Genomic DNA, 27,330 nt, shown 5'->3' with positions numbered 1-27,330 from the left:
TGCGCGGGCTGTGGGTCACTCAGAGCAGACCTCAGGTACTGGGGAGGACAGTGCAGGACAGAGCCCTGGGCTGGGTCCCGCCCTGGCTTCCTTTTGCTTGCCTGTGGCCAGGGTGATTGCTCTACTGCTTTTGTAAAGCAGGGTGGTGGCATCTGCCAGATGGTGTCTGCTCGGGGACCTGAGCCATCTCTGGGCATCCCAGACTAGTTCCGTGGGGGGCCTGGGGCCTGCCCCAGCCAGAGGGACTCCGGTCTTGGGAGTCCTATGGGGTTGGTCTGGGCTCTGGCTGACCAGCCCCTCCAGTGTCACAGTACGGGCCTGCACTCTGGCCACAGGTCCAGCCAGCTCTGAGTACTGGCACTTGGGCATGCCAAGGCCTCGGAGGGGGCCTTTGGTCCCAGTTGTGCAAGACGATAAATGTGGGGACCCAAATAACTTAAAAAGCTCCTGCACCTGCTTTGCCCCAGGTTGGAAAAATAATGTTTCCCCTCCCAGATTTTGTCTTGTTGTCGTTTGCTCTCTTTGGGCCTTCTTATTTCACACACAGGAAAGAGTGAGTATATCTGATGTGTATATCGCACTCGACAGCTTCCTCTGTGTTTTCGCAGCCAATCTTCTTGTTCACAGCAAGCTTGGGTGCCACGGAAGGCCGGCCTTGTCCCTATTCTAGAGATGAGAAAACTGAGCCTGAGAGGGTGAGCACCTTGCCCATGAACATGATGGTGGGAGGTCATAAGCCCAAAGCTGGGGGTCCAAGGAGCAAGAACGGAATCAGAACCCCAGCAGTGGCCGGGCCGTGGGCCAGCAGATGCCTCAGACAAGCTGGGGAGGCTGCCAGAGCCTTGCTTTTGCTCTCCCGTCCAGCTGTTCTAGATTTCTCTCCATTTCCCCACCCGTACGCTCTCTCCAACCTCAGGGCTTTTGCACGCGTTGTTCCCTCCTCCCAGAAGACCTTGTTCTGTTACCAAACTTGCCCGCAACCTTCAGGTCTCAGCTCCTTGGTTCACTGATTCATCCCACAGATGCCCAGGGACACTCTCGCATGCTTTGTGCTGTGCCAGGTGCTGGGAATCCAACATAAACATGACATATCCCCATATGGCCAAGGTCAAGCAAAGCACAGATGGTAGGGGAGGCAGCTGCTCTGGGAGGGGGAGGGCAGTGAGGAGGGAACTGTAAAGGAAGACCCGGCAGGAGGCACAGCAGGTACAAGGGCCCTGAGGCGGGAAACAGCTTGGCTGTTGGGGGAACTGAAAGGCTGAGGGGCTGTGGGCAGGGTGGAGTGCAGTGGGGAGGGTAGCACGGGAGGAGGCTGGGAAAGAGGCAGGCTCTCCAAGCCCTGGCAAGGACTTGGAGTTTGAACTGAGCTTCACACAGAGAGACAGCTTCTATCTGACTTCTGTCCCTAATATCTCTGGGCTGCTGTGTTAGGAACAGACCATAGGGTGGACACAGGGAGTCAGCTGGCTGGGGGTGGGGGGGAGGTGCTTCCAGAAGGGTCTAGGGAGCAATCACTGACGGAGCCTTAGCCCTGGTGGGAGTAGCAGATGGATGGAAGAGGGAGGAAGAGAAAGGAAAGACCCTTGGTTTGGGGCTCCAGCAAAGTCTGGGGCCGTTCACTGAGAAGGAGGAAGGATAGAGAGGTCAGAAGTTCAGTTCTGCACACAGAGAATTTGGGGATGAGAGCAGGCTGTGGGCCTTGGGGAGCAGATGCTCAGAAGAGGTGAGGGGCTGGAGGTGCAGCCTTGGGGTCATGAGCGTTTTTGAATGCGTGGAACTGATGTGAAAACCCAGGGAGAGGGTGTAGATTAAGGAAGAGGGGAGGCAGCAAGGAGGCTGAGAAGGGGAGGCAGCAAGGAGGCTGAGAAGGGGAGCGAGCGAGCCGCCTGGGATCGGAAGTTGGGGGTCCTGAGAAGAAAGAAGGGGTTGGGGGTGCTGAGCGTACAGGGGAGGCCAGGAAGGGCCACTGAATAAGGACAAGTGGCCAGTGTGGTGCCTCTGACCTTGGCCTTGATGGAGAGGTGGGGTCGGGGGGAGGAGGAAGTGGAGACAGCGAGTGTAGACAGTGGAGTGGGGCAGAGAAACGAGGCCACAGCTACAGCGTGGGGAATGCGTGGTTGAGGGAGGATTTTGTTTTAAAAGCCGGGCTACACCAGAAGGTGTTTGAGGGCAGGCAGGACAGTCCAGTGGAGGGGGAGCCGCAGGAGTGAGTCCTTGGGAAGGTGAGCTGGGCGGCCTCGGCTGGGAGGAAGGACCTTCGTGCCCAGTGACCTGAGGGAGGGAGAACGAGATATGGGCAGGTGTCGGGGAGTGTTCCCGCCTTGGTGGGAGGGGGAGGCAGCATCCACTGGATGGATGGCCGGGAGGACAAGTGGAGGAGCCTTGGGAGAGGGAGAAGGGGGAGGGGGCACCCACTTCCAAAGGAGCAGCTGGAGTGGCCACCTGGGGAAGATGAAGCATTTAGAGGGAGCCTCTGCTTGGTTGGTGGGAGTTTCTCGAGCGATTTGCAGCTCCTGGGGCAGACCAGAGAAACTGGGGATACCTCTTCCAGGAAGCTGTCCCAGCCGCCCCTCTGCTTGGTCAGGCCCCAGACCTTACCTCGCCTCCCAGGTTTGGTGCATGGTGGGTGCTCAGTAAATATCTGTTAACTGACCGATCTGTGTTCAGACTGCCAGGGAGAGGCAGAGCCTGGATGGAGCCGAGCCTGTTCTTTGCTTGGTGGTACCGTCTGCCGGCAGCTGAGAGCTTTGTTTTGTGCCCAGCTAAGCCTGTTCTGCTTCTCATTTAACGCGAGGGAGCTTTCTGTGCCCCCATTTTACAGAAGAAGACAAGCAAGGCTTGGAGAAGCACTTCAGTTCCTTCAAATACCAGCACCAGCCCCCCACCGCCACCCACCCCCCCCCCCAACACACAAAGAAAGGAGCGTTTAAAGTAGGAGCTCTTGGCCTGTTTCTCAGATCATGGGGAGGGCATACCCTTGAGAAGGAGGCTGGGAAATGGGCTGTGAGCTTCCAGGGACTCTAGTGACAGAGGGGACTGTCCACGCTGGGTACCATCCACGCTGGATACCCTTGCCTCTTACAAAGAATGAGAACGGCACTGCTGTGGGGGGATTCTTAATCTCTACCTGGTGGAAGCATTTTAAATCCGATTTGGGTGCCCCTGGGATGAGGTGCCCCTGTCTCCCCTAGCATCATTCTCCCCCTGTGCTTGCCCCCTGCCCCACACCCTGGACTGCACCCACCCAGCACCTCGAACCTGCTGTTCTGGATGGTGGAACACCCTTCCCTACCCTGACTACCTCTCAGTCCTCTCCCCAGTCTCCGCTAAGCCCCCCTGGACTGCGGTTCCGGCTCCCTCCTCTCCCAGTCCCCGAGCATCCCTTCCATAGCACTTCTTGGAATTTGGATTGCTTGCTTGATTGGGTAAAGCCTGGTCAGCCTCTGTCTCCCCTGCTGCATTATAAATTCACGAGGGCCAGGACCACGTCTGCATTGCTGGGGGTTGGATCCCCAGCACCACGTGTAGGACCTGTGTATGATGAGTGTTTAGGGAAGGGGGTGGGAAGTGGCTGCCGGAGAGTGTGGTTCTATCTTGAGCTGGAGTTGGTGTAAGCAGATTCAAGGTGTAACGAGCTTTTTGTAATAATTCCCTACAATGTTGAGCTGGACTGTGAACGGGGCCCTTTCAAGGCTCCTCGGGCATCTTGAGGATCAGAGGCTTGGATGGACTGACTTTGGCAGGGCAAAGGCACATGTGGGGGACCCACCTGTCTCTTGAATATCTGTCCATCTCTGCCTTTCCACAGAAGGCTCCAGCAGGCAGACCCTACCTCTCCCCCTACCCCCTCTAATTGCCCTCCTACCTCTGCACATTTTCTGATGCTTTTTGGGTTCCTTGACTGTGGTCTTTGTTGTCTCCCCATCCCCTGGTGGTCACTGGGGCCTGCTCCATCTGGGGAGTGTGTGGTGGAGGAGGACAAGGCTGGGCTGAGAGCCCGGCTGCCCTGGTGGTCTCAGGCCGGCAGGGGGAGCCCACGAGCCGCGAGCCGGGACTGCGGCTCTGGAGAGAGGCTCCCCTGCCTGGGGCCACCCAAAGGGAAGACCAGACCCAGCAGGGGAACCACCCTGGGTGGACCCAGAATCTGTGAGTGGATGGGGGGCCTGGCGTCCCACTCAACTAGCTGTATGACCACGGGTGGCTTCCTGACCTTCCTGAGCCTGTTTCTTTATCTGTAAAATGGGGACAATTCCAGCCACTCCCTTGATTCATGACTCACCCCAGCGGGCATCTCTCGCGGGGGGCCCTCTGCCAATGCAGGGGGTTTGTCACAAACGGGCACCAGACCTGCTTGGTTCTGTGGCTCTTTGAGGAGCACGGGTGTCCTGGTTCCCTGTGTCCTGCTGCCTACAGATAACGACGATGATGATGTAACTGATTGACGATGTAACTGATTCAGTGCCGCCGACCTGCCTGGCCTTAGCATGTATGAGTAAGCTTGAAATTAGTCTGCAAGGGCTGTCTTGAAGATAGTAGGGACCCAGAGGTGTGGACGCAACTGGAAAGCGGCAGAGTTGAATTCTGAACTCAGGCCTGTGGTGCCTGAGAGACACCCTCCACCTCCATGGGCCTCGATTTCCCCTCCTAACAAAGAGGGCACAGCAAGATCTTCTAGGGGACCCTCCTTCCGCGCCCCTCCCCGTGTGCTTGCGGGAAGGATGGGCGTGCACGGCTGCTTTGCACCCTTGGACGAGGCGAGCATCCCCGTGAGGATAGGAGACCTGTGGGTGGGGGGGAGGCCCCCTGGACTGCTCCTCCCCTGCCCGCCTGACTCTCCTGCCCTCCCCACCCCGCCCCTGCAGCGTTTCTGAAGGGCCTGAGCGGCAGGCAGCGGGAGGAGCATTACTTCTGCCGGGACTTCGTCAGGCTGAAGAAGATCCCGACGTGGAAGGAGGCGGCGAAAGGTAGGCCCTGCGCCGGGGGGCCCAGCTGTCCGGGTGGTGTGTGGCCCTTTCAGGCCCATATCTTGGGAGAATCATAAGGACAAGGCCAAGAAGGAGAATGGCGGCAGCATTTATGAGTGCTTGCTATGTGCGGGGCACTTTGCGGTGTCACCTCATTTAATTATTAACACAGCCTGAGGCAGGTTCGGTTTTTATCCCCATTATACCGTTGGGAAACTGAGCCTTAGACCTGCAATCCCGTGGCCGCTGGAGCTGGGATTTGCTGCTTGGTGTAGTGGCCTGTAGTGCGGCGTCCTGGTGAGCACGTAGGCCCTGCCAATTTCAGGCCTGGTAACCGGGAACCCAGGCCAAGTTACTTAACCCTCCTAGACCTCAGGTACCTAGTGTGTAAAATGAGGATGGATGGCATTGATACTCTACCTGTGTGCAACGTTGTGAAGATTCGAGGAGGTGAGTGTGTGCTGCGCACAGTAGGTGCTTAGTCAGCGTGGGCTGCCATTAACGTGTCGTCGGTCCTCGCGTGCCACATTGCCTCTGGAGGTGGAGGGCAGTTGATGGCCGCTGGCCTGACTGGTGGCCACTGGTGGGTCACTCTGCAGTGGGGACCTCTCTGTGACCCCACCCCCGGCCTCTGCTTGTTCCAGGAGTGACCGTGAAGGTGGAGGAGCCCAAGTACAAGAAGGACAAGCAGCTCAACGAGAAGATCTCCCTGTTCCGAGGCGATATCACCAAGCTGGAGGTGGACGCCATCGTCAACGCCGGTGAGTGAGGGCTTCTGGCCAGCCTGAGCCGGAGACCTGGGTGGCCACCTTGTCACTGTGCCAGGCACGCGTGGATGCCACCTGGCTCCAGCGAGGCTCGGGTGGCTGGGTGAAGGTGGCCTGCTGGCGCCCCGGGAGCCCAGCGTGTCAGCAGCTTGGACTCCTCTCCCCTTGAAACCCTGACCTGCTGTGTCAGGGGCGCCTTGGCTGAGCTGCCTCGGAGCTCTGAGACCCGTTAGCGGCTGGAAAGGGAGAGAGCTCCGCTGGAATTGCGCCGGACTGCCCTGCCAGGCAGGCGGTGGCCAGATGGGGTGGTCCGACCTTGGGGGCTGCAGACGCCCCTGACCACTGCTTTCCTTCCTCCGCCTCCTGCCCTCCCAGCCCCCCTTCTAATTAGGGTGGGCAGGGGAGCATGTCAGCAGAAGGGCGGGGGCAGAGGCCCCGCACCCCTGTCAGCTTCCTGCAATGGCTCTTGCGGGCTGGGCAGTTTATTGTGATGAGCTGAGGAGTCTGCTGTGTCTCTCCCCTCTTGGGAGAGGGAGGAAGGTGGCGGCTCTCCTCCCAGGCAGTGGTTGTCTGGCTGAGGTCAGGAGTGGCGTGTCAAGGGGCAGTCAAGTCCAGCAGGTGCTCAGGTGGTTCACAGGACAAGGGCGAGTGGGGGCCGCATCCCCCCACTGTGGTTGCCAGGCGTCACAGGACGGAGCCTCCTTCTTGGAGAAAGGTTCGCAGACCTGGGCAGACCCCCTTGTCTTGGGTTCCCACTCATAGGGAAACTCCACTGTGCTAGCCCCTCCCTACCTGCGCAGTCTCAGGCGCTCCCAGGAGCATCTCAAATCTCCTTCATCGCACGCTCGGGCTTGCAGCCATTGGCTGACCCCAGTTCTGGCCAGGCGTGGAGTGGCCAAGTGACTCTGCGTCTTGGTGGTGCCCATGCTGGTCTTGCTAAGCGACTGGGCTTGAGAGACCAGGGGAGAGGTGGCCGCTCATCCGCTCTGGGCCCGCTTGTCTGTGATCTGGGTTGCATTTCCGGCAGTGGCATTGCTCTGCATGTCTCCCCGCTGATGTTCGCAGAGCTGTGTGGTCACAGGAGTGTTCCCTCCCCCCTCATTGCCTGTTTCAGTGCACAGGTGACCAGTCACAGGAAGGTAGGAGTTCTGACTCGGAGCAGGGGGTGGTGGGGTCACCTTTGGGTTTCTGCTGGTGCTTCCTCTGATGTGTTTCTCTTGGGCCACTAGGATGGTGGGTAGCAGCGAGGTCCCCATATGGGGAGACACGGGGCTAAGACAAGTCAAGTCATAGTGGCCCAGGAGAGAAGGGTATTCTTGCTGCCTGGACGCCAGAGGGATGGCCTGGGGTGGAAGGACCAAGCCTTGGGGCCCCGGCTGAGGGGACATTGCCACAGGCCTGCGAGGCTGCCCCGCCTAGTGCCCTTGGCCCTGTCAGTCACTGGCAAGGGTGTGGGAGGCGCCCCGCTGGTACTCTGCCCTGCCAGGCAGGCGGTGGCCAGATGGGGTGGTCCGACCTTGGGGGCTGCAGACGCCCCTGACCACTGCTTTCCTTCCTCCGCCTCCTGCCCTCCCAGCCCCCCTTCTAATTAGGGTGGGCAGGGGAGCATGTCAGCAGAAGGGCGGGGGCAGAGGCCCCGCACCCCTGTCAGCTTCCTGCAATGGCTCTTGCGGGCTGGGCAGTTTATTGTGATGAGCTGAGGAGTCTGCTGTGTCTCTCCCCTCTTGGGAGAGGGAGGAAGGTGGCGGCTCTCCTCCCAGGCAGTGGTTGTCTGGCTGAGGTCAGGAGTGGCGTGTCAAGGGGCAGTCAAGTCCAGCAGGTGCTCAGGTGGTTCACAGGACAAGGGCGAGTGGGGGCCGCATCCCCCCACTGTGGTTGCCAGGCGTCACAGGATGGAGCCTCCTTCTTGGAGAAAGGTTCGCAGACCTGGGCAGACCCCCTTGTCTTGGGTTCCCACTCATAGGGAAACTCCACTGTGCTAGCCCCTCCCTACCTGCGCAGTCTCAGGCGCTCCCAGGAGCATCTCAAATCTCCTTCATCGCACGCTCGGGCTTGCAGCCATTGGCTGACCCCAGTTCTGGCCAGGCGTGGAGTGGCCAAGTGACTCTGCGTCTTGGTGGTGCCCATGCTGGTCTTGCTAAGCGACTGGGCTTGAGAGACCAGGGGAGAGGTGGCCGCTCATCCGCTCTGGGCCCGCTTGTCTGTGATCTGGGTTGCATTTCCGGCAGTGGCATTGCTCTGCATGTCTCCCCGCTGATGTTCGCAGAGCTGTGTGGTCACAGGAGTGTTCCCTCCCCCCTCATTGCCTGTTTCAGTGCACAGGTGACCAGTCACAGGAAGGTAGGAGTTCTGACTCGGAGCAGGGGGTGGTGGGGTCACCTTTGGGTTTCTGCTGGTGCTTCCTCTGATGTGTTTCTCTTGGGCCACTAGGATGGTGGGTAGCAGCGAGGTCCCCATATGGGGAGACACGGGGCTAAGACAAGTCAAGTCATAGTGGCCCAGGAGAGAAGGGTATTCTTGCTGCCTGGACGCCAGAGGGATGGCCTGGGGTGGAAGGACCAAGCCTTGGGGCCCCGGCTGAGGGGACATTGCCACAGGCCTGCGAGGCTGCCCCGCCTAGTGCCCTTGGCCCTGTCAGTCACTGGCAAGGGTGTGGGAGGCGCCCCGCTGGTACTTTTTTTTTTTTTAATAAATTTATTTATTTTATTTATTTATTTTTGGCTGCGTTGGGTCTTCGTTGCTGCGCGCGGGCTTCCTCTAGTCGCGGCGAGCGGGGGCCACTCTTCGTTGTGGTGCGCGGGCTTCTCATTGCAGTGGCTTCTCTTGTTGTGGAGCACGGGCTCTAGGCACAAGGGCTTTAGTAGTTGTGGCGCACGGGCTGAGTTGCTCCGCGGCATGTGGGATCCTCCCGGACCAGGGCTCGAACCTGTGTGCTCTGCATTGGCAGGTGGATTCTTAACCACTGCACCACCAGGGAAGTCCCCCTGCTGGTACTTTTCTTCCTGAGCTGCAAAGTGGCCAGAGGGAAAAGTAGGGCATCTTATCACCTCCTTCCCAGTCTGCATTGGCAGGTGGATTCTTAACCACTGCACCACCAGGGAAGTCCCCCTGCTGGTACTTTTCTTCCTGAGCTGCAAAGTGGCCAGAGGGAAAAGTAGGGCATCTTATCACCTCCTTCCCAGCCAGGTTGATGGGTTGGTGGCCAGGAGGGAGGGTGTGGGGACCAAGGCAGGGTGTGGGCAGAATGCAGATGGAGTGGGGTGGGGGCTCTGGAGCCTGCTCGCGGGGCTGCAGACATGATTAATGGCTCTTCCTAAGTGCCCTTGTGCCTGGCCAGACTCTGAGTGCAGCAGCTCTGTCAGCCTCTCATACTCTCAGGGAAGCCCTTTGGTCCTGGTTTCATTTGATTCCCCAGGGCTGGGCGTGGCAGTGTTTGCTGTGTCCTTCTGGGGACTCCCCTTCTCCATGTACTTGCCTGGGCTTGCATGATGGGAATGGTGGGAAACCCACCCACTGGATAGTTAGGGATATTAGGGTCTGATGCCCATGAACAGTGATGCTCACGCAGCCCCTGGCATGAACAGAGCCCTTAGCACCTACCGCTGTTGTCGGTGCTAGAATTGATGCCAGCAGAGTCACTGGATGTCAACCCTGGCCCAGGGATGCCAAGGGATCCTAGTACCTCCTACAAATGAGCAGCTATGCCTCCCCCTGCCTGCCTCAGTTTACTAAATACCCCCTGGTGTGTCTTCCCGGGATCTCCTTTTTTTCTAGAAAGAGTCTCATAGCAGGGAGGACCCAGAACCTGCCTGGAACCCCCAAAAACGGCTGAGGCGGGCCCTGGATCCAGAGCTCCCACACAGAGCCTGAATCCCCTGAGGACCCTCCCTGCAGGTTTTCCCAGCCCGGTGTTTGGGTGGCCTTGGCACTAATCAGACCTCGGGGGTCTTTGGTGGTTTTGGTACCCTCCAGCATCCTCCCTGGGCACCCCCCCCATGGCCTGGGGCCGCCCCCACTAGGGGGCAGCAGAGATCGCGGTTCCTGCGCGCAGCAGAGATCGCGGTTCCTGCGCGCAGCAGAGCCCGTAAATCAGCCTGTTTATTAGCGGAATAAAAGTCGCGGCAACGCGGGGCTTTTCAGGGCTGCATAAATCTGGTCTGTGCCTCGTGAAACCCACATGTGCTTAATTCATATGTAAAGTTATAAGCAGGAAGAGAATACGTGTCCATTAAATTCTATTTGACTTGATTATAATCATTAGCCCTGAATAATTGCTTCTCAGCACCGACCGCGGAGCCACCACAATGAGGAAAAGGAGCGAGCAATTATCTCGGGGTGGGAATTTTTTAATTTTTATTTTTGAAGTCAGGGGCAGTGTTGGTCCCGCCAGGGTCTGTGGCCCGTGGGGAGCCGTGTGGGTCGGACAAGGCTGGGGGCTTGAGGTCCACTGTGGAGCTTCTGGATTTTCTCGGGACGGGGTGGGGGGCGGGGAGTCTCTCTTTGTCCGTGAGGCCAGATGGGGAAGGGTAGGGAAGATGCCATCGCTGCCTGGGCCTTGCTCCAGCTGCAGGGACCATGGAGGGGGAGGCCTGCAGGGGGCTGGGAAGGGCCTGTGCGAGAAAGGGGTCAGCACCCCAGAACCCCTCCATCCTGAAGAGCTGTGGCTCGGGGTTGTCTCCAGCCACGCAGGCGCTCTTCCCATCCCTAGGGAGGACCCTGGGGGTCCTTGGAGAGGGCAGGGCCTGGGTGTCCTCCCTTCCTGCCCCCTTCACTTCTCCCCTCCCCGCAGAGTGACTCCACCCACAGCCTCACTCAGGACTTTGGAAAATCAGACTCAGTTTCCCAGCTCTGCCCCTGGCATTTGAAGTCCAGGGCTAGTTTTTACCCCACTCTGTTGGTATTTGCTATGTGATTGCTGTGTATGTGCTATTCCGTGCCTGTAATAGTGGATATGTGTGTGATTTGTTGTGTGTATAACATGATGTATGTTATATGGTATGTGGAGGGGGGCTGGGACAGAGTAGAAAGATGTTTGCCTGGCCGGTGGCAGGGCATGAGGTCACAGGGGACAGGACCAAACCCCCTCAAGCCCCCAGGGACAGTGCAGGCCTCCCCGGGCCATCCTTGGTCTTGCCCCAGTGGCTGCCAGCTGAAGCCACTTGCTCGGGCAGAGTCTGGAGAGTCTCAAGCTCCTGCCATCTGTGCTGGCCACGGCTCCTGCCCACGGGGGCACACTGCATCCATCTTAATTAAATTGGGCTGCCACGCTGGTGAGATAAGCCAGGAAGCCCCTGCAGCCCCCATTCTGGAGCAGGAGATTCTCTGGGGCAGCGCCTGCCTCTCCAGCTTGGCCCCACGTCCCCCAGGCTGTGTCTAGGTAGAGCCAGGCCTAGCATCTCCTCCAGAGAAAGCTTGGGTCTGGGGGGGGGGGGTGCCTCAGCTTCCGGAGTGTTTATGTCTTCTCTTTGCCACGGAATGGTGGGGCCTATGGGCAGAGGCAGCATGACCTTGACAGGGTCCCTTCCATGCCCTTGAGCTTGCCAGCTTACCAAGCCTGTGCCTGTGGGCCCCTAGTTCATGACAGACAGCTGAATCCCAGGCAGGAAGTGTCCTGGCACAAAGAAAGACACCCATTCTTGGCCAGTCCAGGGTCCGGCTGCCGGCTTTGGCCTTTGGGGCATAACGGGACAGAGCAGGGATGAATGTGATGCTTTGTGCAGAGACAGAAGGAATATTAAACTGCAGAGCTGTCCCAGGCCACTGAGTCAAGGCCATGGGCACAGAGGCCAGGAGCTAGGTGGGAATCCCAGCACTCCCGCTGGCCGTGCTGTGGCCTCCGGTCAGGCGTCTCCAAGCCTCTACTTCCCCATCTGAAAAATGGAGCATCGTTGGCCCCACCCCAGGGTTGGCACATAGTAAGCCCCTGTAAATTAGTATTGGAAAGTCAGCATGAGAGAAACTGAGTAGAATATAATGTGACAAAGCACGGGAAGCGAGGTCTGAACAGAGTGCCACGCGTTGCCTCAGGGACCAATTAATTCTGCAAGGAGGGCGCGGGAGGCGAGGAGGGTCAGGGGAGCCTTTGAGGGGACCCGGCACGCGGGCCGGGCCGTGCAGAACAGGTGGGAAGCCATGTTTCACAGCGACAAGCTGGCCTCGCTGGGAGTTTTTTTAAGTTGCTTATTTATTTAAAATAAGGCATGAAGTGGTGCTCTGTTTCCTGAAGTCTTGGGGCTTTGATTTGTGAAAATCTGCCAGCTGCTTCTATCACCCTCGTCTCCGCAAGCCAGCCGAAGCCCTTGCTTCATCCCTTCTGCTGCCAGGAGGGCCCGGAGGAGCCTGGCCCCGGCTGTCCCTGGGCCACCGCTCGGAGTCAGTGATTTAGAGACTGCCTTGATGGACTAGCAAGCAGGGGGGCCAAGGGACGCCGACTGCCTTGTGGGAAGTGATCTGACGCTGAACTGTCTCCGTAAATCGCTTTACCTGTCACTTCAGATTTAAAGGTGTTTACTGAGGCCGGGCCTCCCCAACTACCTTCAGCAGCAGCCTCTTCACAGTGGGCAAGGAGGGTGGGCGGAAACCTGTGAGCCACAGAAGACTCCCTGGGCTCTGGCCCCTGGGGAGCACAGGTGAGACCGGCCATTCCCTCCATGCCGACCACTTGGCATCCCCGCAAAGCAGGCAGGACTCTGATCCCCATTTTCAGTGATCAAACTGAGGCTCAAGAAGGAGATGACATGCCCCAGCTCGGCAGGTGACTGAGTCAGAATTCAAACTCATGTGTAGCCTTTCATTCATTCGATCAGCAGGTGTACGTGGCAGGCCTGTTGTGCACCAGGCATTGGGGTAGGTCCTGGGCTACAGAAGACTCAATCTCAATTCCCAAATGCAGAGTGAAAAATATGAATGGAAGGGACAGCAAAGTGCATGAGGGATGGGAATCACACCTGCAAGGATGGGAGGCAATCTGGAGGGCTGCCTGGAGGAGGCAGTACTTGAGCTGAGAAGTAGGGATCTGAGTTAGAAGTTGGACAAGGACATTCTAAGGGGAGAGAGGGAGAGCACTGGCAGGGAGGGTGAGGCGGGTGGGACTCGGGAAGCTCTGGGGGGCTTGGAATGAGCCGTGGTGGGTCCTGAGCTGAGGGTCTCCCTCTAGGTCTAGGCTGTATCCACACCCCATGCCACCTCCCCTAGCCTCCTGGTGTTATTATATCAGCCCCACGGTGTCAATGGGAAACTGAGGTTCGGAGACTTGAAGCAACTTACCTAAGGCCACACAGCTAAGCAGTAGTGGCACAGGTAGGGATGGTTTGCCAGACTAAAGAGCCTCCAGGAAATCCCCACCCCCACTTTTTTTGTGGGTAGCTGGGAATACCTTCTCTTTGTTCCCTTTTCTTTTCTGGTTTAAAATTTTGGGTCCCCAGAGTGGGTCTGCTGTCATCTGTCCTCACTACAGGGAAACAGAGAAGCGGGATGGGGACTGGGTGGTCAGTGCAGAAAAGATGGGTCTGGGTTCATTGGCCCCATGAGGCCTTGTGGTGGGCTCCTGCTCCTGTGGCTGCTTGGTCGTCCTGTGCCCCAGTCCCTGCCCTGAGCACCCCACCAAGCCCTGCTTCTGGGTGGGGGTAGTGTGTTACTGTGTGTTCTCTCTGGGCCAGGGGCTGCCCCCACACTGGACATATCACCTCACTTCTGAGGCAGGCAATAATATTCCCCCAGTTTACAGATGAGGAGACTGAGGAACTTATGGGACCACAGTGCTGGGTAAAAGGCTGAGCCAGGAATCAAACCCTCATCTTTCAAACTTGGGTTTGAGAGGGATGCCGTCACGTTTGCTTTTTCAGAAGTTCCCTCTGGGTCCAGTCTAGGGGTGGGGGGCTGAGTGGATTGGGAGGCCAACAGGGAGGCCTGGGGTGCAGGTAGCTCCCTCCCCACATTAGAAAGCCTGGGACACCAAAGACTGTGTCAAGGCCTGATTTCCACCACTGCAGGAGGAGGGAGGCTCATTTCCACAAGGTCGAGAAGCGGTTACATAAATTCATAAATGATGGATCCCTCCTGAATTATTGAGATTCCCTCAAGGGCTCGCAGGGCCCGGGCCAGTGAGCCGAGCTCTGGCCAATGGGCGGGATTCGAGGATCCTGGAAGGTCCTTCCGCCCCAAGGTCTTCTCCCAAGTTTCCCTTTGTTAGCCAGATTGTTCCTGTCCTTCCATAGGGAACGTGACAGTGGGCAATGGACCTTGGACCCAGTGATCTTTTGTCCTGATACTCAGTAAATGTGTGTTGAATGAATGAGTGATCAGATGTCCTTGAGAGTTGGTCAGACAACAGGAAGGACTGGATGAACCAGTAATCCCCTCTGGGCCCCCTCCTGCCCCAGCCCAGACCCCACGCAGTCCCTCTTGGTTGGTCATAGAAGCCAAGTCTGGAAGGGACTAAAGCATCATGCAGGTGAGGACAGTGGCAGACTGCTGCTTGTGAGGGCTGCTTGTGAGGTTCCTGGCTCAGTGTGAGGCTCAATGACCCAGTGCCTGCCGCCAAGGCATTTACAGTCTTGTAGGGAAGACAGGGGAGCATCTGAAGCCCAGAGAGGGACGGTGACCTGCTCAGGGTCACATAGCAGGGAAGTGGCAAAGCAGGCCTTCTTAACTCCCAGCACTGCCCTTTCTGCTGGGCCTTTTTCTCCCCATCACAACACACAAATGGTCAGGAAACACAGGTAGGGCTCCGCTGCCCGCCACCCCCTGCTGAGGGGCCCTGAGCCCTTTCTGTCCAGCTCATCTCGTCCTTGAGGCTGCCAGTCTTCAGCACCCACACCAGCGTGCCGGCCTGTGTCCCTGACGTGCTCTCCACCCCAAGCACTGAGCTGAGAAGCCTGGAGCTTGTGGGAATGTGTGTGTTTTGAAATTAATGGGGACCATTAAATTGGCCAAGCATGAAAAGGGCTGGATCTGCAGCCCTTGGATCGCTCTCCCGGAATGATCCTCCAGTGCCTTGGCAAAGGGCTGCCCAGCCTGCTTCGGGCCTCCCCAGGAGGCTGTGTCTTGCCCACCGTTTAACGCATGGGTACCCTGTGTCCCCAGGAGGTGAAGGGGGTCTGGCGCAGCATGTGAAAGCCATAGATTCCCCCCGGGAACTGGGGTCCCCTTCCCTCCCTCTCAACACAAAGCTCTGTGCAGACAGTGCTGTTTGTGGGGGTGTTGAGATGAATCTGCTCTCTCCAAGACCCCTAGGGTGGGCTTACACACACACCAGAGCTTGGCTCTGGGGACTCCTGTGTGGGACCTGCCCTGGTCCCAACTTGGGGTGGCCTCTAGGACATAACATGACCTAAAAGAGAGTGAAAGTATCCAGCCCCCGCTTCCTCACCTCCCAGTCTCCAAACAGCCCCACCCGCTCTGGAGTCTCCATTACAGGACATTGAAATCGGGAGTTGGAGTCCTGGATATGAGTCCTGGCTCCGCTGTGCGCCAGCTGCGTGGCCTCAGGCAAGCCCCTTCACCTTTCTGAGCCTCGGTTTTCTCGTCTGTAAAGCGCGGATAAAAGTGCATTAGGGGGCTTCCCTGGTGGCACAGTGGTTAAGAATCTGCCTGCCAATGCAGGGGACACAGGTTTGATCCCTGGTCCGGGAAGATCTCACATGCCGCGGAGCAACTAAGCCTGTGCGCCACAACTACTGAGCCTACGCTCTAGAGCCCGTGAGCCACAACTACTGAAGCCCACACACTGCAACTGCTGAAGCCCGTGAACCTAGGGCCCGTGCTCTGCAACAAGAGAAGCCACTGCAATGAGAAGCCCGCGCACTGCAACGAAGAGTAGCCCCCCCTCGCCACAACTAGAGAGGGCCTGGGCGCAGCAACGAAGACCCAGTGCAGCCAAAAAAAAAAAAAAAAAAATGTGCATTAGGACCCACGTCCTGGGTCATTGTGAGTTTTTTTGTTTTTTAAGTATTTATTTATTTTGGCTGAGCCAGGTCTTAGGTGCAGCACGCAGGATCTTCGTTGCCACCTGCAGGATCTTCATTGCCACGTGCAGGAGATTTAGCTGAGGCGTGCGGGCTCTAGTTCCCTGACCAGGGATGGAACCCGGACCCCCTGCATTGGGAGTATAGAGTCTTAACCACTGGACCACTGGGAAGTCCCTTTTCGTGAGTTTGAGAGGAGACAGTTCGCTCAGCACAGTGACGTCTGGGATAGAGGAAACCCAAGAAATGCCAGCTCTGGGCCTCCTGCTGTTGTTGCTTCTCTGGGAGGGCAGCTCAGACCCGTGGAACCAGGACTGCTGTGCACCAGCCCTCAGTAGGGCTGGGTCAGGCGATGTCGAGGGCACCGCCTTCCTGTCCTCCCTGTGGTGAGCTGAGCACTTGCTGGGCCCAAGGAGGTGAGGAGGGCCCTTCCTGACCCCCAGTCTTTTGGATTTGGGGTCTCTTGACCATGAGCACGCAGGGCAGAAGGGCTAGCCCCCCTCCCCTCTGTGGCAGGGCTGTCAGTGTCTGCTCTGCCTTCTGTCGGGAATGGTGTGTGTGTCACATGGGAACAGCCCAGGACGGGGGATGTTCCCTCTCCCCAGGGGGCCAGGAGGTGGGGTGTTGACTGAAGCTCTCCTTCAGAGCTTGGCGGCCTCGCCTGAGCCTGAGCTGGCAGACCTGAAGCCACCTGTAGCCTCCAGCCCTCCCTTCCTCTCCCCTCCTCGGGGTCTTCTTGCATTTCAGAAGCTCACCTTTGGGGCTCATTTATTTATTTTGCAAATTATTTCTACTCATGTTTCCTCAGGCCCTGCTGGCAGCCGTGTTTCACGTGGGTGCAGTGACTGCATCACGGGTTCCTTTTCCCTGCAATCTTTTTTTTTTTTTGGCCACGCTGAGCAGCTTGTGGGATCTTGGTTCCCCAACCAGGGATCAAACCCACGCCCTCTCGTCAGTGAACGTGAGGAGTCCTAACCACTGGACTACCAGGGAATCTCCCCCCTGTAATCTTGACTGATCACTTATGGAAGGGGTGCAGCTGTCCTGGGGGGTCCTGGAGCCAGGCCTGGGCTGGAAGCCCCCCACAGGTGTGGCACGGGCTGGCCTCAGAGCCAGCTCACAAAACATTGATAGATTGGGGGTACAAACTGGTTCCACTAGCTGCTTCTCCGGGCCTCAGTTTCCACACGTGCACCTTATGGGAGGATGAGAGGAAAAAATGAGTTAGTGCCCGTAATGCCTTGCGCACTGGAGGGGCTCAGTAAATGCTAAGTACTGTTCTTATTAGTGAAGTATGTCACTGCACCACCCACTAGACCGGAGCCCCTGGAGGGCAGGGGCAGGGTCCACTGACCCCTGGTCTCCATCCCTGGACAGGGCTGGCACATGGCCGGTGCGTATCCGTGGCGGGGGGCCGTCCAAGAATGTCTGCACAGCAGTTCCCTAGGAGGGACACAAAAGGACAGGAACTAACAACTCATCTCTGCCGAGGACCGCTGGGGGAAAGCAGGCTGCCCATTGGGCATAGTGGCGGGAACTCCTGCTGCCTGCACATCAGGCAGGGGAGGGACCACGAATATCTATGTCCTTGTGGCAGTGTCAGGGGCCAGCGAGGACGTGGGAACCAGGAGCTTGGGCTGCAGCCTCCGGGGAGGACAGCTACTGGGTGTGGACCCGGGTTTGACAGTGAGCCCCCATGGCCCTGAGAGGGTGGCAGCGGGGGGTGGACATGACTGGCTGGCATCCCCCGCTTTGGTTCATTAAAACCCCATCAGCCGAACCCCACACCCAGCGGCAACAAGTGGTCCTGTACAGCGGTACCCACCCTCCTCCTCCCCCACGCTGCTGCCTCCCCCTCTTCGGACGTTGTAATTGCCATAAAAATAGGAGCTTAGCTGCGGTGGCTGCGTAGCATGTGGGAAGAGAGAGGCCCGGCTGTCAGCCGTCCCCCTACCAGCAGGGCTCGAGTCTGTTTTATTATTGCCGCCTGGCTGTATTTCACGTAGGTTTAAACATCATCAAACGCCACATCCCTTTTGAAAAGCAAGAGCTACCTTGCTGAGGATGTTGAGGAGAAACAGGAACATTAAAATCTACGAAGCAAATGGCCCAGAATTGACATTAGTGACGGGAGCCTTACAGCTCTGTCAAAGGAGCTAAGGCCTGCTTGGCAGCTGGCGGGGAACTTTCTAGTGAGGCTCACGGGTCATGCAAAGGTGGGGCAGGTTGTGGCTGAAGCTTTGGGGTTTGGCAGGGAAGGGACCAGAGTGTTGGTGATGGAATTCTGTGGGTTACCTGACCACCTCTTGGCCTCCCCGGCCTTGACCTTGACTCAGCCTCATCTCCCTCCTAACAAGGCAGATGAGAGCCCCCTCTGGTGCATAGAATAGGGTGCTGGGCTCTGGGGCTCAGGGGGTGGGAGTGGGGGCATGCTAGGGGCCAGGGCTGCTGTGGCCACTTAGGAGCTCTTGTGACCTTGACCAGGATACACCTCCCCTCTGAGCCTCGGTTTTCTCGTCTGTAAACCTGGGAGGGTGCTGCCCCCTCCAAAGGTGGTTTGGAGGACGGAGATGCATGCAAATGCCTGGCAAGTCACTGGAACTCAATAAATGGTGACTGTTATCACTGAGCAAGTGGGCATTTGAGCTGGAATTGATCTTTAAAAAATATTTAACCTACCTGTTTCCATTGAAAAACAGATATAATAAAACCGGGGAAGGATTAAAACAGGAATAAAAAGAAATAAGTGACAAGGAGGACGCTGACCTGGGCATCCAATAAGAATGTGCCCTGTGCTCTTGGCCACACCTGGAACCCTTTGGCCTGGATGCTCTTTTCACGTGCTTTCTGACCTGCTGGCCTCTTGCCTGGTTCCTGGGTCTGCTCAGCCCTACCTCCTGCCTTGGGATGCTGGTGTCTGGTCTACTGAGGGACCATGCCCTTGTATTTTTATGCTCTTGGTGGCTGCTTGGGCAGCTTGGCTCCTGGCACTTACCTTGGCCCCGCCCAGAAGACACCTCAAAGCTAGGCCCTTGTAACAAGTCTATTGCAACTAAATATGAAAAGTGGCCTTGAGCTTCCTGGCAGCCATAGCAAAAAGGGAAACAAGATTTTTAGGTTCTGTAACTCTAAACTTGGAAATCCATTTATATTTCAGCTTAATGCCTTTCTCTTTCTTTCTACCCTGTCCCTTTTCCCTCCATTGTCTCCCTCTATCACCCTTACCAACTCTTCTTTATTACCCCTACAGATGCTTCAGCCCTTGCTCCAGAGCACCATCTCTAAGTGCTTTGCTCCGGACGTGGGAGGCCCCTCTGCCCTCTCTTTTGTCGCTGTCCATTCCCTTGTCAGCAACCTGGCCTCTGGGCCTCTTGCCTTGTGCAGGCCCACTGGGTCCGCCACTGTGATTTCTCTCAGATGAGCCAGTGACTAATAAGGGTTGCCCCCGGTCGGGGGGGCAGCAAAATCTTTCCCTTCTTAATATCGGAATTTAAAAATGTGTCACCATCAATTTGAAGAAAAGGCTTGTTCCTGCTGAGAAAAGCGGCCTGGAGATTTGTCTCGCCTTAGGAATCACACAGGCAGCTGCATAAATTCCAGAGCCACAGAGGCTCTCCATGCAAATGCCGCCTCTCAGCCCCACAGCCAGCCTGGAGAGGCCCTCGGAGCCCACCCCAAGCTCCCATGGGCTGGCACCCCACCTCCCCACCTCTTGTGCTCCCACAGAGATTCTGGGGGCCCCTTTGCCGGGGGCGTCCTTGGTTAGAAGATACTCACTTCTCTCCACCTCTTTGTGGTTAAGCCAGAGGCTGAGCTTGCGGCTAATTCCATGTCACGATGTGCTTTGATCCTGGAGGAGAAGGAGGAGGAGTGACTTCTGAGAGGGGGTCCCCACAGTCGCCAGGGGGAGGGGGTCCCTCCCTTACCCTTGTCTGTGGATCTGTTGGCTGCACAATGGATTTGCCCTGAGGGTGGGATTTTTAGGGCCTGGATGCCCTGTCCTCCAACCCTGTTTCATCCTTGTCTGGAAGGGACTGTTGGGGTCATTTTGACTCTCCCCCTGTCTCCAGACAAGCCCCCTCCCCTCTGGCTGGCAGGCCTGCCCCTGGCACTTTGCCCTCAGACCTGGCCCAGCCTCTTGCCCCACAGACCCAGACCTTGGTCCCCTCCTCTTCCAGCTGTTCTCTGAGCCCAGGAAAATCATCATAACAATGACCTGGGAGCTGGCTTTTAGTATTCCCACTTTTCAGGTTGGGAAGCAGTGGTGCTGGGATATTAAGTGACTTGTCTCCAGAAAGTCCGGAAGCTTGAAGCAGACCCTGGGTACTTTCCCCTATGTCACATCACCTTTGAATGAATGAGTGAGTGAATGAATGAATGAATGAGGGGGAGTGGGCTCATGGCAACCACTCGTAGTTCTAGGTGTCTGGTGAGTGGGCATGGTGTCAGCCCAGGGTGGGGGTATTTGGAGGGCTTGGGGGAGGTCAGGGAACCCCCCCTTCTGTCATGCAGAGGTCATTGTGGCCACCTTTTTGGAGGTGTTGTTTGTCCTCCCGGGAGGCTCACCCAAGCATGGCGCAGAGCAGGGGGGTGACCTTGGCCGGCACCAGGTGGCCTGCAGTCTGCCGTCTGACTCTTCTGCCAGGAGCTTAGTGGCGGGTGGGAGAGGTGTGGTCACAGGGTGCCAGTGAGCCCTCCCTGGTTTTGGGGAGCCAGTGCAGCTGGGCTCAGTGTAGTCGGAAAAGATAAGCGGGAAGTTTGCAGCCTCCCTGGCTGCCGTGGCCCTGTCGGAACACGTGCTGAGCGGTCATTTACCACCTGGTGCGGGGAGTTCTGTGGGCTGGTCCCCGCGTCTGCCACCCCAGCTACTGAAAGGGCCCCACGAGGACTCTCGGCAGCCATTACTCCGAGAAAGGAGGGTTGTTTTTTTGTTCCTGGCTCCCGAAATGTTATTGCCTTTATAGGCTTTGGAAATCAGTTTTATGGCTTGCATTGTTTGTCTGCTGAAATGTGGAAAGCACTGGAGGGGAATGAACCATAGGTTTGCTTCTAGCCCTGAAAGGTCAGGTGGCTGAGGGTGAAGGGGCAGGGCTCACATGTGTCCTCCACGCCTGGGTCACTCTTTGGGGACTGTCATAGCTGGAAGGGGGGCAGGGATGGTGTACACCAGAGGGTGCCCTGGAATTCTGTTGGGAGGGTCAGCCAGAGGCTTTGGGACTTGCCTCTTTTGTCGGCTGGGTCCCGCTGAACTGGGCTGGGATGGTCATCCCTTCTTCCTGGATGCCCAGCTATACCAGCTGGCTCCCCTCAGGTGCCATCCGGGGCACCCTGCCAGCTACTGGCAGTGTAGACTTCTCAGTGCAGTAAAAAATAAGCCTGGGTTTTGCCAGCTGAGATGCAGGCCTGGCAGGGGCTCCCACCTGCAGAAGGTGCTTCATCTTTGAGCAGAGTTGGCCCCCTGGGAGCTGGGCAGGGTGTACAGATGCAGTGGGAGCATTCAGAAGCCCACGCAAATCCTCCCCCCTTTCCTGGGCCTGAGGACCCTCAAGGGAGGCCCTGAGGGTCTGCCCCGGGCGAAGGCTGCTTCTCTACTTCTCTCTCGATATGCGAAGTGCTCCTACAAATCAGTAAGAAAAGTGGGCAGAAGATATGGACAGGCAATTCCCGGTCGGAGAAAAACAAATGGCCAGTAAACAAGTGAAAAGACGCAGAACTTCGCCAGCAATCAGAAAAAACCTAATCGAAACAAGAGACATCATGCTCCACGGCTGGAGAAGAGGCAAAGGCTGGAAGTATTGATATGCACAGGCGTGGTGCTGGAAACAGGCCTTTGCTGGGCTCACCATTGCATTGCAGCTTGCACCAACCGGCGCACAGTAGGTGCTTGGAAATACTTGCTTTATCCCAGAAAACACAAAGAACTCCTCCTTGCTCACAGGGAGTCTCCGCAGGACCACTGCTGCCTTTGTGGCCCCTGGTTTGCCACACCCTCCGCTGGGGGTGCTCCTGGGGGGTTTGGCCTCATTCCCACCCTCAGCTCCCTGGCCCCAGGGATCCACACGCTTCCTTGGCTGTGGTCTTTCTGGGCCTGGCCTCTTGTGGGGTGGATGCCATTTCCTGCTGCTGGACCGTGCCTCTGGGTTTCAGCTGTCTCTGAAACCTCATGGCTGGTGCCTGGGCTGCACTGCACAACGGGGGTGGGGGGTGGTATTCATAGAGGCCACAATGGGGATGGGGGCCCCCAGAGTTGGGCAGCCCTGGCTGATATCATGGCCTCTTCCAGCACCCCAGGGAATCCTCGATTTAGGGAAGGTCTTGCCCTAAGAGTGACCTTGGTTCCCCAGGCATCGTGACTGGCTCACCCTCATCGTCCGGCCCCAGAACCTCTCCTGCCGTCTCTGGTTCCCTCTCCTACCCTCTCCCATTCCAGCCCAACTAAACGATTTTGGGTCTCATAACTGCGTGTTCTTTCTCACCTCCTGGCGTTCGCCTGGGCTCTCCCCGCTGCCTGGAGCACCTTCTCCTCCGATTTCCACTTGGCTGACTCTGGTCAGGCGCCAGGCCCCGGCTTAGATGTCATTTCCTCCAGGCACCTGCCCTGACCTGGGTTAGGCGTCCCTCCCACGTGCCCCAGAGCACAACCATTCATTCGTTCCGCAGGTGCTGGGTGCTGAGGCTGCAAGGGCGAGCACGGGAGATGTGGTCCGGGCAGCCAGGACACCTGGGGGAGCGACATGGTCACCTGCAGCCCTTGGTCCTGGAGGCAGACCTGTCTGGAGGGTCAGGAAGGGGGAGCCCAGGGGAGCATCCCAGACAGGGGCCTGAGGTGGCGCCCTGGGGGTGGCTCAGCTTCTTGCCCCGGGAGCAGGGAAGCCAGAGGGAGGCTGGGGTGGGTGGTGGCTGCTCGCGGGAGCCCAGTCGCCTTCTGTTGCCTGCCCCAAGGGGGCAGCCCTTATCTGTAGAGCCTAGCGTGGCCCGACCACAGCAGAGCTGCCTTTGATGTGGAGCTCGAGGGGGAGAGCACAAGTCCTAGTGCAAAGGGCTTCAGTCCCGAGGAATCTGAGTCTCCAAGTCCTGGAGCCATCCTGCCCCTCATGTGCCTCCCTGGGCAAAGCCGGCCAGCAGGAGAGCCCAGGCCTGGGGGAGAGCTCAGCCTGGAACTCGGCTCCTGGGATCCCTGGCAGCCTCTTCTCTTGGCTCTGTCCTCCCTGTCCTTCTACTCCCAAGACCCAGCCTCCTGCCCACCTTCTCTTTCTGGACGCCCCCAGACTGAGGAGGACACAGTCCTCCTTCCTTCATTCAGAGAGTATGAAATGATGAAGGCCCAATCCCTGCCTCTAAAAGACACTCAGTGTATAGTGGGACTAGTGGGTACAGCGCAGGGTGTAAGTGCCTAGTAGGGGAATCCAAGGTGCTGTGGGCCGGTCTGGGAAGGCTTCCTGGAGGAGGCCTACCTGGGGAGGCTTACTTCCCTGCAGCGATTTCTGGTGGGGATGTACCTGTGCCTTTCCCTTCAGGTTCACAGACCCCAATCAGGCTGTCTCCCTGGCCAGGACCTAGCTCCCATACTAACCTCTGTCACCGTGGCCTTGGGCGAGCACCTTAGTCCTGGGCCTCAGTTTACTTGCTTGAAAACAGGGATGATTGAGGATGGAATGCAGTGACAGGTGTCTGGTGCCTGGCACCACCGGGCTGCACTACCTTGCCTCTCACAGATGGGTGCCCCTTTAGGAAAGCCCCCCTAATTATGAAGTACCAGATCTGGGCCATCACCTGAGAAGGAGGCACATTCATTAGTAGACTCAGGCACACAGCCCAGCCATGCCAAGCGTCTCTCCGTGCCAGCTTCCCAGGGACGAAGGCCTCACTGAAAGCACATCTCCTGTGTCTTCCTGGTGACAGGTTCCATCTGCCAGCCCCTGGGGAGCCACCATCCCTGGTGACAGCCCCTCAGCCCTTCACCCGGGCTTGTAATCTCAGCTCTAAGGCACTGCAGTCCCTTTCTCTGGCCCACCACAGCTAATCCATTCGCCAGGGCCCCCATCCAAGAGAAAGCTAATTAAAGAATTTCTGCTTTTGGCTCAGCCTGGACTTTGAAGATTCCCTTTGGTCTTCCTGGAGTATCTGAAAACAGGTGGAGAAAGGGGGCCTCAGAAATGGTGTCGGATAAGCCCCCGGAGCCTCGGTAATAGGCTTAATCCCCCCAAAGCCAGCAGGCGTCAAACAGTCCTCCGCCCAGTGCTGCTGAGAAGGTGCTCAAGGCTTGTGACCCTGCGGGCCCCAGACTGCACGGCTCCCTGTCCCTGGCTCTCTGTGCACGTGAGGCTGTGCATTCCCCAAGAGGGTCAAGGCCGTGGAAGGTCAGGGCACGGGTCCCTCACCGCACGATCTGCAAAGCAGTGAGAAGCACTGTGGCGCTGAGCCTTCTCGTCTGTGACATGGAGGCCCTGCTTCGGGGGTGGCTGCAGCGGCTGGCGTGGAGCAGATGCCCGGTCAGGTGGGCTCACTTCCTCCCTGCCCCTCCCTCCGGTACCCCCCATGCCAGCATTGTTTCTTTCAAGAGCTTGTTTGCCTTTTAGAGATTTTAATCAACCAACCACAAATATTTATTCGACACTTACCAGCAACGTGTGCAGTCCGTAGGGCAGGGGTCTTTGGGGTCTCGCTCACTGCTGTGTCGGGACCTGGCACACAGTAGGTGCTCAATAAAGACGTGTTGATTGTGTGGTTGGTGGACAGGTCCTGAAAGAGGTAGCCTCTGCTCTCACAGAGCTTACACTATTGCTGCCTTCAGAAAACACCCGCAGGGTCTTTGGGGGATCACTGAGCCCCTACATGTGGGGTCGTGGGGGGATCTTAGAGCCGGTCCTCCTTGTCACTCTGAGCCAAGCCCGGTGTAACCCGGGGGAGAATCGGGGCATCTGCTGCCACGCCAGCCTCCACCTTCATCCCCTCCCGGGCCCCTGCTCACCCATTTTCATCGCAGTACTGGGGGTCCAGGGAGCATTTAGACCCGCAGTTCCCTATGCGGGGACGTCGGGCCTGCATCACGGAAATAAAAATGATAAAAACCTGCCACTGAAGTCTGGGTGGCAGTAAATTACTTAACACCTGAAACAGGTTGAAATGTGGCCACTGTGGCTTTTAATAAGTCCAGCTCCGATGCTGCGGCTTCCACGGGGAGCCGGCTGGTCTCTCCCCGAGGCATCATTTCATCACGTCCCAGGCTTGGCAGCAGTGCAAATAAGATTTCACTTCCTCTGTAAGTCTCCGAGGGGGGAGTGCCGGGTTTTCACTTGTGCTGTCAGTTAGCGGCTCGAGGGATCCTACTTCCTCTGCCTCGGGAGGAGAGGGTCCCTTGGAGGTGCCGGTACCGGACCTGGGGGCGGCAGGCCGTGCAGAACCAGGTGCTGACAAGAGGCCAAGGGGTGTGGAGGAGGGGAGGGGAGGCATCCAGCAGGTGGGCTGGGGGCGCCTGAGAGTGATGAGCAAGCTCCACCCACCGCTTCTTTTTTTAAAACATTTATTTGGTTGCACTGGATCTTAGTTGTGGCAGGCGGGCTCCTTAGTTGCGGCTCGCCAGCTCCTTAGTTGTGGCATGCGAACTCTTAGTTGCGGCATGCCTGTGGGATCTAGTTTCCCAACCAGGGATCGAATCCTGGCCCCCTGCATTGGGAGCGCCACCAGGGAAGTCCCCACCCAGCCCTTCTGAGGCAGCATTTTGGGGCTGGCTAGGGACCTCAGAGATCCGACCAGGGCTTTGTATGCAGGGCGCTAAGAACTGGCCTCGGAATTTGGGTGTGGGGTGGGATTTGGGGTGTTAGACCCTTCCCGGATTTGGTTGCTTCTTCAGGATGCTTGATGAGGGCAGGGACCCCTCCTAGGAAGTGGGGGCAGGAGGAGGGAAGCTTCTGGAACCTGGTGGTAGCCAGGTAAGAGCAGCGTCCAGGGACGGGGATGGCGGCCACCCACTCTTCATCCCACTTGAACTGGAACTTTTAGGCCTGAGCCTGACCGAACAGGAGGAGTTGGACACATGAAGCAGGGGCGCTGGACTTTGGCGTGCCGCTTGTCTGCTGAGCAGCTTATTCAGGGGACTTGCCCCATACATATCCGTAACCTCGGCAATATGTGGCTCCTGAGATTTCTTTGGGAAGGAAAGGGCTGGAAACTGCTTGGCTGCAGCTCCTGCTGCAGCAGGAGGAGTCCCGGGTTTGTGGGGAGACCACCCTGTCTCCCAGGGTCCATCTGAAGACGTGATAGGGAGACAGGGGCTCTTCATTGTCAGCCTGTTGCCTCCACCACCCAGAACTTGCACCCCCTTGAGGGGCCGGCCAGCTCTGCTTGCTCTCCTGTGAGTCTGGGCCTCACTACCGCTCAGACCGCCTCCTCCTCTTCAGAAAGGGTCAGTTATGTTTGGAGGGTCTTCTTTCCATTGACCTGAAATACAGGTCCTTGGAACCTCCCCCGTGGTTCCTGGTGATTTCCTCCTGTGGGGCCCAACCCTGTCTGGGCCTCCAGCCCCCCGGGCCACTTATTAAAACCTAAGATGCCCCCATCCCCAGCCCTGTTCTCCAGAAGCCGAAAGCCCGGGTCAGCCTGAGAGCCCATCTAGCAGGTTTCGGGAGCAGGCCGCAGACCTTGGGTGTGGTCGCGGTGGCTTGGAGAACAGGCCCCGTTCCGACGTCTCTCCTCTGTGCAGACCTGGGGGCGCTTTGCTGTTGCGGAGACACCTGGGCCTCCTTGGGAGAAGTGCCCGCCAGCTCAGCACCTGTACCTGGGGGCCAGGGATGCTGGGTGAACCCCGGGGGCGCCAGGGGTGGGGCCTGCACTCCCCGGACAAGTGGGCGGGGGAAGCAGTGTTCTCACGGAGGCCCCGGCACACATCAGCAGTGTCGGTGCTGTCGTGGTGGGAAAAATGAGAGCGGCGAGCTGTCACCATGCGTACACTTTACAGAGGCACAGGGAGTGGGTGGTGGAGCCTGTGGGTCTCACCCAGTTCTGAGGGACTCCAAGGCCCTGCCCGAGGAGCCTCCAGGACAGGCGTTAATCCAGTGGTTCCCAAACGCATGTGACCATGAACCCTTCCTGGGCAGAACTTCTGTTAGCCCTAGGGGCTCAGGAACACAGTCTGGGAAGCCAGCCCCCCTGCTCCGGCTTGAAGAGAGTGGCCGGGGCGCCTGGTCTGTGGTGCTGCCGCCAGTGTGCGGAGGGTCAGGTGAGCTGGGTCAGCGCCGTCCGAGGCTCCCCCTGCCTGGAGGGGTGGGAGCAGTAGAGACTGCCTCACAACGGGGACGCCAGGGCTGCTGCTCTTGGCAAGTCGTCCTCCTTGGGCCCAGCATTGATAGATTGATCTGTTGGTTGATTGATTTGCTGGTGTTTATTGACTCCCTCCCTCCACTCACGTTTCCGGTGCCTCCTGCGTGCCAGGCCGGTGCCCTCTGGGATCTGAAGGGGTGGAAGGCAAGACCTGCTGGCCTGGGGCCCCTAGTGAGCGAGGTGCTGGAACCAGTTACCTCTCCAGGTGAGAACCAGCAGGTGGGCCCGGAGAGGGCAGCCTCTCCAGAGATAATGCTTGAGTTGAACCTTCAAGGGCCCTCAAGGGCACCCGGCGGAGAAGTCAGCACAGACCCA

At 57.9% G+C, this 27,330-nt stretch overlaps 1 protein-coding gene across 2 annotated transcripts in view; it reads left to right on the top strand.

Moving 5' to 3' along the window:
• LOC102977586 (ADP-ribose glycohydrolase MACROD1) overlaps nt 1-27,330 on the top strand; it is a 117,194-nt gene that overhangs the window by 5,566 nt on the left and 84,298 nt on the right. For both annotated transcript variants that reach the window (XM_024133407.3, XM_028477323.2), the window contains exons 2-3: nt 4,863-4,964; nt 5,609-5,725. In XM_024133407.3, the coding sequence (XP_023989175.1) occupies nt 4,863-4,964; nt 5,609-5,725 (219 nt within the window). The remainder of the gene's footprint in view (nt 1-4,862; nt 4,965-5,608; nt 5,726-27,330) is intronic.

The sequence above is a fragment of the Physeter macrocephalus genome, chromosome 16 (assembly GCF_002837175.3).
Source record: "Physeter macrocephalus isolate SW-GA chromosome 16, ASM283717v5, whole genome shotgun sequence".
Taxonomy (NCBI): Eukaryota; Metazoa; Chordata; class Mammalia; order Artiodactyla; family Physeteridae; genus Physeter; species Physeter macrocephalus.
This window is presented reverse-complemented; position numbering and strand designations above follow the sequence as displayed.